Source organism: Mauremys reevesii, linkage group 3, assembly GCF_016161935.1.
Source record: "Mauremys reevesii isolate NIE-2019 linkage group 3, ASM1616193v1, whole genome shotgun sequence".
Classification (NCBI taxonomy): domain Eukaryota; kingdom Metazoa; phylum Chordata; order Testudines; family Geoemydidae; genus Mauremys; species Mauremys reevesii.
This window is the reverse complement of record NC_052625.1, coordinates 144,194,614-144,207,260: the sequence shown is the minus strand read 5'-3', so window position 1 is coordinate 144,207,260 and position 12,647 is coordinate 144,194,614. Positions and strand designations below refer to the sequence as shown.

General features: G+C 43.0%; 1 protein-coding gene across 8 annotated transcripts in view; it reads right to left on the bottom strand.

Moving 5' to 3' along the window:
• LOC120402134 (synaptotagmin binding cytoplasmic RNA interacting protein) overlaps window positions 1–12,137 on the bottom strand; it is a 36,858-nt gene extending 24,721 nt beyond the window's left edge. For 4 of the 8 annotated variants that reach the window (XM_039532546.1, XM_039532547.1, XM_039532548.1 and 1 more), the window contains exons 1-5: window positions 10,410–10,569; window positions 9,416–9,534; window positions 9,115–9,222; window positions 5,770–5,883; window positions 5,504–5,680 (exon numbers count right to left, since the gene is read on the bottom strand). In XM_039532546.1, the coding sequence (XP_039388480.1) occupies window positions 5,504–5,680; window positions 5,770–5,883; window positions 9,115–9,222; window positions 9,416–9,534; window positions 10,410–10,557 (666 nt within the window). In that variant the 5' untranslated portion in view covers window positions 10,558–10,569. Of the gene's footprint in view, window positions 1–5,503; window positions 5,681–5,769; window positions 5,884–9,114; window positions 9,223–9,415; window positions 9,535–10,409; window positions 10,581–11,918 lie in introns of those variants that run through there. The other 4 variants (XM_039532554.1, XM_039532553.1, XM_039532551.1 and 1 more) reach the window with 3 other exon arrangements.
• Window positions 12,138–12,647: the final 510 nt, after the last annotated feature.

Sequence of the window (12,647 nt, the reverse complement as noted above, 5' to 3'; positions counted from 1 at the left end):
TCTCCCTATGTCTTGTCTCGAGTATCAAACTTTACTTCCGGAAGGAGCTTCTACTGTCTCAGTCTTCATAAGATGATGCACTATGCAGAACTACAGCAGTTGGCGCTTATTCTACCTAAAGTGTTGGCAATAAAGATACTGCTTCCAGTCACACTGCAGAGAAAAAACTTCCCCCAGTTACCAACTATAAGCTCTTCTTAATCTGAATGAGGCACATAATAGCAGGTATTCAAGTTCAGATCACAAAACCCTCCACAAGTTGGGGTCCAAGAAAAGCCTACTATTGAAAAAACTATGGCTCTGGTATAGACAATATGCTACACTGATTGACCTCTCCACCAATTCAAGCAACTTCTGGACAAAAACTGTAGCAAAAGAGAGACAGACCACGCACAAATTAGCTATTTTCCTTGCAAGCTTCACCATAGGCTGCTCTCCAGTTAGGAAAGTTGATGTTTAAGGCCTGGTCTACACTGGGGGGGTGGGAAGGGAACACGATAAATCGATCCCCAATAGATCTATCACTACCCGCCAATCCAGCAGGTAGTGTGGACATACCCTTAGCCAACAATCTTCTCAAGGCAGTTAGCTTGCTCTTCATTCTGGAAGCGATATTTTGTTTGAGAGATTGACATAGGTAGTTTCTCTCCTGTAGGACCAAGTTCTCACAAACGTCCTCTGCAGTGAATGCTGAAGTCTGCTTCTTTCAGGTTTTGCTAGCTCAATTCTCTGATCCTGCTATAACAACACCGATTCCGTGTCTTGCTGAACAATTTCACCAATGCCTGGCAACCAACAGCGAACTACAAGGTAATTCTGAAGTATAAACTTCCACACATGGAGAGGATTCTCATTTCTCTATTGGCTGCAGTGGCAACCCTCAACTAGTTAAGAAGTACCCCCAAACCAAACTAAAAATAACCATTAACACTATCTGTAGCTCCCTTTCACAGGCTACAAAGAAAAGGCTTCAAAAAGGACAATGAAGTTTCAGAGATTGCATATCCACACTATGATAGTACCAGCTATTATGCTATTGATAAACAGCATGTTCTACCTAGGAACTACTAGGTATGGTTTCCCTAGAAATTTAGGTGAATGGCCAATATCCCTCAAAGCTGAAAGGACTCCATTACTTTAGGTATCAAATAGCCTCAGTTAAATACAGGTATATTAGATTGGAGACTGTATATTACCATTCAAAAGGGCCTTAAAGGTTAGTCAGCATCAAGTCTGGCCCAAAAAGTAGCTTTTGTAAGAAAAAGTACTTACAAAATTTAAGACAACAGGAATGTTTCCCTTTTTTTTAAAATTAAAAGTTTTAATATACATTCCCTGAAGTGTTTGCAGCCCAGAGACATTACAGCAAAGCTCTAATTTAACAAGAAAACTGAGTAACCTATTCTCACTGTCCAATCTAAGAGAAGCAGAAAACATTAATAAATAGCATAGTAAAAAATAAACCAGATCTTTAGTTTAATATCTATGGGTGTTACAAATGTACATATGATTTTAAAAAGTGTTTTGTAAACCAGCAGAGTCCCTTTAAACAGACCACCTGTAATCTTACATTAAGCAGAGTCAGGACCAGTATTTACACGGGAGATTGCCATGGAACACAGGCAATAGAAGCAGCATTGCCAGTTCAACATATTTATTCTTTCTCCCAAGTCAGTTTTCAATCAGTGCCCCAAACTGGTATTAGGCACACTACTGAAGTGTCTTTTGAGCATGCAAAACAGGTCTGACCTCCTGGGGGCCAGTCATTTAAGATCCCATACTACTTTCTGTAAACTAAATGTGTTAATCCAACAGCTCTATGAGACTAATTTGTGTCATTTCACCCACCAAGAATTCCAACAGCAGTTTTAGTTAGCGTATTCACTTTCTATATTGAACAGTAAGTTACACTGCTGTGTGCAGATGGCACAAATTACTTGAACACACTTGTGGCTAATCTCACTTCTATCTTCTACTAGTCATCAGTTTTGCATTAGTTCTAGATTTTTCATTACAGAGTTAAATAAAACCATGCTCATAATTTTATGGATTGTCACAATAAGAAACTTCATTCCTCAAGCAAGCAAAAAGACTTCTAAAATGGAGAAGTTTAGAATGATGGAATCTTTCACAAAGCAGCCTAATAATCTTGGGTAGCGGTAGGATAAAGAAAAATATAACCCAGAACAGTGGTTCTATTACAGCCAGGCATGGAATATTTTCTACCACACACTCCATTACAGTGCCTCAATCTCAATTGACTACCACCCAAATTACTCTAGTCATGGACTTCTTGAGTGAAGTCTGTTAATAGTTCCAAGTTGTGCAGTGGATTTGTGATGAACACACATGTTCACTGAAGACTAGGATGACCTCAAACTTCAATAGTGATCCATAGTAAAATGTTAAGCCAGTTTATCAGACGATAAATACAGTGTGCTAAAAGTAAAAAGATGTAATCACACACTAGACTCCGGCTAAAATACTGCTTTGAAATCTACTTGAGATTGAGGGGGAAAGCGAATACAAGATGACAAATGCTCAGTTTAACATGCTGAAGAACAGGAGTATGTGTGAAGACTGACTATTCTGTTCAGATTAGTCGGGTGAAAGAGCCAAAAAAAGGATTACGAATTCCACAAACTCAATTTACTTCCACAAAATCTACGGTTTATACAAAAAGTTGCTTCTCCACTGAAAACACTTCATGAGCCACATATCGCCACCTTAACTAGTCTTACAGAAAAGGTGCAAGTCACACAATCAGAGCACTGAGCATGGAGTTCAACTAGCATACTGCATCCCCCAATTTCACCTCCATGTAGCATTAAACTTTAAAGCACTGTAAGGAGTATCTGTATGTTAAAAATAAGCATGGCAATCTAAGGGCCAGATTACACTATAGACAACATTGTAACTTGCTCTTTATAACAAAACAATGAGTAAAACTAAACTAAACTAAATTATAGTCCTCTGCACATTTCAAATGAAATTTGGGGACAATGTTTAAAATCAGTTCATACACAGTTCTAGCTATTTTTTTTATTTTAAAAACAAAATCCAGAGCCTGAATCATCTAAGTGGTGAATAGGAAATTTTCACAAGCTGGTGAGTGGGAAAAGGTTTAAGTTTTTTTTTTTTTTTAATTTAAGTTCATAATTAAGTCTTTAGCCTTTGAGATGCTAAGGTAACCACCAAATATGACTTGTGTAAATCAACGCAGCGTCATCTTCCTGAATCTGAGAAGGGCTCAGGCTACTCAAGCAGCAGAATATTGACAAAGTTCCCATCAGTCTTCCTATTAATATTCAGAAGTCTATAGGCAACAGTGAAATTGGCACTCATTTGTCTCACTTCTGTTATGTTTTTGAAAATTCTGAACAGAAGAGTCTTTTAGGAGGGAGTGGGGAAGAATAGCAAATACACATATGCCCAAAGAGTCAAGAGGTAGGCTCAAAGATGGGAGGGGGGAAAAGCTCTTTCCATGAAGTGATGGGGGAGGGAATGGGGTTCTAAACAGACACAACCTGTGAGTGGTAGGAGAGAGAGTTTGCCACTGGGCAGCCTCCCTAGTCCCAAGACAGAGAGGCTGCTCACCAAGGCACAGTGCCCAGATCTCACTGGTATCCCCATACTCCTACCTTCTGAACTGGCCTCTGGGTAATATGCACCTGGTAAGTTTTTCCAAATCATGATTTAAACAGCAAAGTGTGGCTAGCACCTTATACAAAACCAACGAATGCCAAGGTACTTGCTTTAAATTAGTATCTTCTCCCATACCCACTCTTCAGCTGAATGGACGCTGCTAATTTGTAAAGAATGACACATTGTCATGTCCTAGTACTTAGGCTGGAAAGGTTTCCCTGTCAACCCTGAATACTAATTTTTCCTTGTATTTCCCCAATCCACCGCGTCTAACAATTTAAATGGCATATGGTTCTTTATACAATGTCTGATTATACAAATATCTTAGATGGAAAGCCTCATACCCTTTTGCAGCACTAGAGACTCCTTATACACAAGGGAAGGAGGACTAAGTCGAGCTTAATCATATCAGCTTAATATATCAGTATAGATGGCCTTCCCAATCTACAAGTATGGTGCATTTAAAGACACCATCTATTTGCAAGTCAAGTTTTAAACCTCAGTAAGTAACTTCTAAGATTCAATCTTTTCATTTGAGAAAAAAAGTGTGTTTCCAGTTTACTTGCAGCATCTGATAGCCCTAAACATTCAGTCAGTTTTCACTGTTTTGCTGTTGGTCAGTTGCATCACTCTGGTGCACTAATCTGGAGAGAACTCGTGCAACAAGGTGTTTAATAGCAAAGCTGAAACCAAAAAGGCAACAAGCAGGTGCGTGCACGGACAAAGTGGATTTACCCCAAGCATGTTGGTTGGTGTTATTTTGGTGGGCTCAAAGCTTTTTTTTTTTTAAATATAAAAAGACAACACTCACAGAAAACCCCCTATGTTTTTAAAGAAAGTTAAGAGTTTGGGGACATTTAAAATGTATTCTATCAAAAGTTTAATCTATCTTAGTTCCTATATGAGTGTCCCAACAGAAAGCTGGCAATCTAGTATCTGTGAATCATGCAGAGTTCAGATCCAGATCTCAGTAGGCTGAAAAAAAACTAAAACCACAGTGGAGACAACATGCTCAACACTGAGAGGATGGTAACATCATGCAATGCTGTCCAGGAAATCCTCAGTAGTACTGAGTGGCCTGTGATCTGTATTCAGCCTTAATTTGGGAGTGGAGAGGCATGGCCAGGACACCTGTAATAAAGATTTTGGGGGGGGGGAAGAGAGAGAGAGAGAGAAGGGAGACAGTAGGTGGTTCAGTGTTCAGCTACACATCCGAAAGACCGCAGTCCATACTTTACCTCACAATATTTCGTACTTTTGTTGAAAATAAATACTGTGGTTCTCTTTCTTTAGATTTTGGTAATCTCGCCATCCAAAAAGAGTTTTGAACAACAGAGGTAGAATAGTTTGCTACCAAGAACAACCTGTCTGAGGTCTCTCACAAAACTCAATACCTTTTTAATAACAGTTACTTACCTTACAATAAGTGTGGTTCTTCAATATATATTTTGTCCATGTGTATGCCACTATCAGTACACATGCACATAAAAGTGTGTGCCAGCAGTTGAATCCACACAAACACCTAATTTAATAAAGTCTTCTAAAAGAAAGCAATCCAAAGTAACCTTCCTCAACCACCACCTCTTGTTCAACAAATGGGGCATCAAGGATTTTTTTTTTTTTTTCACTAATTTGAACTTTTGATTGCCCTACTAGATCATGCCAGCAGTGCATCTAGTTCAGTATCCTGTTTCTGATATTGGCCAGTAACAAATAATTCAGAGAAAGGTGCAATAGACTACCTGTAAGTCTATTACATGTATGCTCATAAGGGAACTTTTTAACCACTTACTAACAGAGATTATAGTAATTGCTTATGGATTAGGTAGTGGTCTCATAAAAGGGAAAGAAAACTTACCAGTTTAACAGCCTCCTGAGCTGCCTCTTTAGTACAGAAAGTGACAAAAGCATATCCTCTATTTAGACCAGTTAGTGGATCCATCATTAAGCGCAGATCCCAGATAGGCCCAGCTTTCTCAAATAATGGAACAAGCTCATCTTCAAATAAGTCTCTTGGAATCTTGCCCACAAATATCTAAGTAACAAACATATTTAACATCTTTTAAAAAAATATATGTAAAGAACAACCCACTTACACCATGTATAAAAACATCTCCCTCTTACCTCTGTACCAACAGAAGGCTGTTGTCCTGAATACACAGAATCTGGAGGAGGACCACCATATTTCCTCTGTCCAGTAGTCACATCAAGTGTGTAGCCTGTTCTTTCCAAGAGTGCCTTCAAGAAGGAGTTGAATGTCTTAGGTCACGTACAATTCCCAATTTATCAAGACAAATAGACTATAACAAATAAGTAACCATAAGAACGGCCAATGGCACATTTCTCCCAGTATCCTGTCTCCCAACAGTGGCCAGCACCAGATGCTTCAGAGGGAGAGAACACAACAAGGCAATTTATTGAGTGGTCTGATCCACCCCCCATCATCCAGTTCCAGCTTCTAGCAGTCAGAAGTTTTGGAACACCTAGAGCATGGGTTTGCGTCCCTGACCATTTTGGCAAATAGCCATGGATGGACCTATCCTCCACAAATTTATAACAGCCATACTGGGTCAAGACCAATAGTCCATCCAGCCCCATATCATATCTTCCAACAGTGGCCAATGCCAGGTGCTTCAGAGGGAATGAACAGAACAGGTAATCATCAAGTGATTAATTCTCTGTCACCCATTCCCAACTTCTGGCAACAGAGGCTAGGGACACTTCAGAGCATGGTTTTGCATCCCTGCCCATACTTGCTAACAGCCACTGATGAGCCTATCCTCCATAAATGTATCCAGTTCTTTTTTTTAACCCTGTTATAGTCTCGGCCTTCACAACATCTGACAAAAAGTTCCATACAACGCACAGTCGATCTATGAAGACAAACGTCCGTTTGTTTTAAACCTGCTGCCTATTACACCTCTACACCTCGATACAATGCTGTCCTCAGGAGCCAAAAACATCTTACCGCGTTATAGGTGAAACCGCATTATATCGAACTGCCTTTGATCCACCGGAGTGCGCAGCCCCACCCTGGAGCACTGCTTTACCGCGTTATATCCGAATTCGTGTTATATTGGGTTGCTTTATATCAAGGTAGAGGTGTAATTTCATTTGGTGACCCCAAATGTTATGAGTAAACAACACTTACTTTCTCCACACTGCTCATGATTTTATAGACCTCTATCATATCCCACTTTTGTTGTCTCTTTTCCAAGCTGAAAAGTCTTATACTCTCTCTTCATATGGAAACTGTTCCATACCCCTAATAATTTGTGATGCCTTTTGTACCTTTTCCAATTCCTATATATCTTTTTTGAGATGGGTGACCAGATCAGCATGCAGTATTTACAATGTGGGCATGCCATCTCATTCTTTTCATTTCACTCTTTTTTTTAACCAATTATACTTTTGGCCTCCACAACATCCCCTGGCAATGAGTTTCACAGGTTGACTGTGCATCATGTGAAAAAATACTTCCGTATGTTTGTTTTAAATCTGCCGCTTATAAGTTTAATTGGGTGAGCCAATGATTCACTGGTTCATGTGTTATGCGAAGGGGTAAATAACACTTCCTTATTCACTTTCTCCATACCATTCATTATATCTTTCTTTGGCATCTCTCTCTGTATTTCCATGTGAACATTACTGTTTTGAAACTTTCAATACACTGTAGGTGTATATGCACATGAAACCAGAACCATTAACAAGTGTAACCATACTGAATATTTTAATATGATTAATGCTATTGGGTTGAGGCTGAAGAGTTAGTTCCAAGAAAAAGGCAAGGTGCATCTTCCTAAGAATAGATTCAGGAAATTTTATTTTCAGTGTAAAGCAACATCTCAGCCAGATACACCTTGTTTTTGCTTGCGCATTCCTGCACATACATGCATGTATTCCCAATGACTCAATGAAACTACTCACACAGTAACTTAAAGCGCACATGTGAGTTGTTTGTAGGACTGAAGCATCACCTCACCTGTCAAATGCAGATACTACTTCTTTTCTCCCGCCCTTTGTCTTGTCTAGATTACAAGCTCTTTGGGTCAGGGCATATCTCCTACATGTATGTACGGCACCCCAGCACAAGTGACTGACCTTGGCTGGAACATCTGGATACTAACGTAACAGAAATACTAGATAATATCAAATATTAAACTATATTTGTCTATTTAAATTTGGTATATGTTAAATACCTCATGAAGTCTATCTGGAACAGCTTTGTTATAAGAGTAGTAAAAAATATTATTTATGGAATGAGAAAAACTATTTCAACAAACAATAAAATGTCACCCATGAGGAAAAGGTGCATTAAATAAATTTGATTACATCAAGAACACTGATTTTTTTCACAACTGGAGCCATGTGGAATATGATTTTGAATGGTATGGCATTGACTTGAACAGCAAAAGCTGTATTACTCCAGGAAAATGAATGTAATCAATACTCTAGCTGTTGACAAATCACAGCCTGAAAAATTACAAATGCAAGTCAATTTTAAAAAGTGGTGATATAAATCCCACTAAGCCCTTAAAGTTTTCTAATTAAGGCACTCAGGTCACAGCCTGCTTTTTCACCCATTTTCAAGTTGAGGAAAGTAAGAAGTTCTGAGAAGTACCCCACTACTGGTAATGTTAGAATATATAAGTTCATCATTCTACACTCATACAAAAAAGCTAAGGACGACAAACTGTTCTCCTTTCCCTAACCATCCATTTAGAGCATCCTTGGTGAAGCTTAACTTTTAACTTGAGTCCATTTACTATCAAGGGTCCTTCAACATCAAGAGTTAATTTTTCAGCCTTTTACCGCTGAGACAGACTTCTGTGCACTGAAACTGTTTTTTAAATTTAAGTTAATTTTTGTATATAGTTTACTAACAGATCATGTGATCTACAATTGGGCTAACTCACAAATCCACTGGATGTGTCTAAAAAGAGACAGCACTATTGCTACCCTCTTTACAATGAGTGGCTAAATTTCATTATTTAAGTCTGGGTAACAAAGAACAGATTTATCCTTAATTAAAAACAAGGTGGGATTTTTTGGAGTATAAAGATTAAATAATACATGTTTCTTGACTTGCGCAGTAGAACTTTGGGTGGAAACATTTGCTCCTAATTATGAAATAGTAGCACACAGTACTTTTTAACGTAAAAGAGGCATGTCTTTATATCTAAGCAACCTGCTAAAGGGGTATTTTTACATTTATTATAACTCACTCCAATAAAGAAAGAAAATTATACATGCACCGATATGAAGAATTTGCTACTGTTTACTTGATAAAAAGTTTCTAGTCCAAAATATGTATAATATTTGTGATTACCAGGTTCATGAATTATCTGAATTAACATTTGGCAGGCAAAGCACAGTTACTGAAGGAATTAAAAAGTCAGACCTGGAATTTTTTTTAATTTGTTAAAAAAGAGTGGATACTATCACATACTTTACAACTTCAGAACATACCTTAATTTTTGCCTCATCTGGTCCTTTGCTAGAGTCTGCCACCTTGGTCCCCTGTTTTTCTCTCTGTCTATATGTTTTCATGACTCCACATAAAAAGGCACTTTTATTCTGAAAAAGAGTTGACATTTTCATATTTGTAGATCTGAAGCTCAGAACCCAATTTGTTTTAAAGTGATTATCTGATCCTAATTGCGCAAAGTTCTACACATCAAAACACAGACCATTGACAAGACTTAGGTACAGTTCTTGCATTTACTAGCAGTTTGTTCTTCTAGTTATATACTAAATTGTTTAACATTACCTGAACATGTGAAAGATCACTGTCTTTAAACTGCTGAAGTACTGCCAATGCACCTTCTTCATTAAATTCCTTTAAAGCTTCAATAGCTCTTTCATCTAGATCACTGTGTGCAACTAGACCTAGGGAAAAGAAAAAAAAATTGCTGCTCAAATATAATTAGTAATCTCTGGTTAACTATAGTCATCAAATTTTAGTGGCCCAAGATCAATCATTGAGTTTGTGTAACAAGTAAAAAGGCTCATATTACACAACCTACCATTCCTCCTTAACTCATCCACATGAGAAAAATGATTACCCCATTAAGATAAAAACAAAGATATTTACTGAAATAATTATTGTATTTATGTACTTATTTTAATACCATAGGGCATCCAGATATTACATGGGCCAAAATTATTTTTATCATCCTGAACTGAATGCGGAATTGTTTATAAGCAACAGACTTTAGCTTGAACAGCAGAGTAACTTGGTACATTTTGAAAAGGGGCCATCTAGCTCAAAGAGATGTAAGCGCTCAAATTGATACCACAATCAAAATCAAATACAATGCTTAAGCAGCACAACCTCTGCATCCAAGAGTCCAAATACTAAATCAGACTATCATCTACATCAAAAGAATATAACCAGTGCCTCAGTTACCGAAAAGTTACTTACAACTATTAATATGCACCAAGCACCTCACCTGCTCCTACTATGAACAGCTGTGAGCAACAGCTGGTGTAGGTAGTCTTATACCTACCCATCTGGTTTATCGACCTCCTTCCTTCCCACCTACCCACTCCAAGTGACTTTAATGACTGGTTCCAGACTTATCCACTGGTAATACTAGGAATCAGTTATAGTATTTGATTTAAAAAAAATCCATAAACCAGTACTAAAAGATACGACTGCAGTCCCCATACTTTTGGAAACCACAAAAAGTTGCTATTTTAGCCCAAAGCCAGAAGAGTCCAATAAAAAAACCAAAAGTGATTTTGCAAGTTTTACATCTTACCTGCAACGTAAATTTCATCTAGTTTTTCAGCAACTTTCTGTGGTAAACCAGCATCAAGCAATGTCTGGAAATGCTCAGAATGGGTAACTGCAGCAGAAGTATCCATGGGCTCTTCAGTACCATTCCCATTAACATGTTCAGTAGCCATGTTTCCAGATATCTGTTCAAACGCAATAAGCATCATAATTAAGCTAGAAATCTTCAAGCAGAACAATTCAAGTGACAATACATGCAACCGCCTGCTCTATGCTTCCAAAAATTTCTCAGACCACTCCCCTGCTCTTTTTGATTTCGGAAGATCCACAAAAATCCTCAAGAGAAAGCACTAACACAAAGGAATACCCTAGCACCACAGCCTATAGGGGGTAGGGGAGCCTTCACTGCAGGTTTTACACAACCCAGCCAGCCAGACACTCTGACTCACCTCCCTCTCTGTCTCTCTAACACTCCCTAAGAAGCCCTGAACAAGTTAGAAATGGAGCAAGACGCCAATGGCGGGGGAGGAAGGGGGAAGGGAGGAAGAGCAAACCTGCCACATGCAGCAGCCGCTACCGCGCGATACAGTCACTGACACTCACTACTGCTTCCACCTCGATCGCCTATTTCAAGCCCCCCATCTCTTGGGAGTAAATCACGGGCCATCCCGCCTGGCCGTGCACGGGGTCGGGGTCCATCCCTCCTCCGCTTCGGGGTCCGCGGAGCAGGCAGGAGGAACAAAGCGCTTCCCAGTCCGCACCCACGGGGGCGGCGGTAGCCGCCATGAGCCCAATGGAAACACGTGCTCTGCTGCGCGTTCAGATGTCCTACAACTTCCTCCAGTGACCGACTTCCCCCTCCCTCCCTAGTCCCTCAGAGGAGCAGCCTCACCCCCCAGCCATCCCCCTCTCACCCCAACCCCCGGGACAGCAACTGCAACACCCCGGGCCCGATCTCGCCACTCCATCGGGAGCTCGCCGCGCCTCCTTGCTCCGCCGCCTCCTCCGGCCCTGAAACAATGCGCTGGCCCGGCCCGGCTCCCACGCCACGCTGGGCAGAGCCGCCGCCCGACCCCCCAATCCGTGAGCCGTAGCACGCGAGACTGGATCCCGCACGCTGGGTGCCGAGGCCGCAGCCAAATAGCCCCGGCCCGGCGCCTCATGGCAATGAATGGAGCTGCCGGGCCGGCAGGACAATGAGGCGAAAGCCACGCGCCCCACCCGCTGCGGGGCCTAGTGCGCGGCCACCAGCTCGGGGCGCCCGCCCCCCGCCCGGCAAGAGCGGCCACGAAAGCAGCCAGCTCCCCCGCCCATCATGCAGCAGCTGGCAGCCGGGCCCCCCGCTCCCGGGGGCGGCTCACGCGGCCTGGGCCCCGCGGGCTACTCCCCACCCGACTCCATTTTCCAGGGAGCCGGCTCCCCCGGCCCGAAACCCCCAGGCCCGCTCCCACCCCACTCGTGGGGCGGCTGCTGCTGCTGCCGCCTGGAGGGAACCCCGGCCGCGGATCCGGGCCGCCCCGGCCTGGTGTCTGACCTGTCTCTGTGGGGGCGAAGGCCGAGCGAAGGGGCTCGGGGCGCGGCTGGCGGCTCGGCGTGCGGAGGCGCTGCCCCTCTCCGCTCCCGCGGCGTGTCCGGACCGTGTGCTGGAGCTGGCGTAAAATGGCGGCCGCTCGAGCGCTCACGCCGCTGCTGGCACCAACCCCAGCCCCTTCCACTCGGCTCGGGGAGGAGGGGGGCGGAGAGGCGCCGCGCGCGCTGGCGCAGCCCCAAACCCGGGGTCTCCCAGGCAGCTCCGCAAGGGTTATCGCCTCGCCCCGCCCGCTGGGCCGCCAACGCGCGCGCCCGCCTGTCCCGCCTTCTCTTCCTCGCCCTCCTCCTGCCGCGCGCTGTACGTTCCACGGGAGAAGGGCGCTCTGGGGCTGTCCCCTCCCTTCCGCCCGGGCAGAGTGTGAGTGAGCGAGCCCTCCCCGCGCGGGGGTGCGCCTCACCCGGCGTTCCGCCCGCTGCTCTCCGGGGCCGAGCGAGGACACACTGCCCCTGCGCCCAGCATCGGGACGCCGCGGCCTCCGCGTACCCCTCGCTCCCGGCATGCCAGGAATCCCGTCTCCCCACGCGGGGGAGCGAGCCGGCGGCACGGCCGGCCCGGGGAACGCGGAGCCTTCCCTTTCTCACTGCACGTCAGGCATTTGCACCCGTGCAGCTCGGCTGCAAAGCGGAGCACGCCGGTGCCCACGCTGCACAAGTGTGAATGACCGCGCGCCGT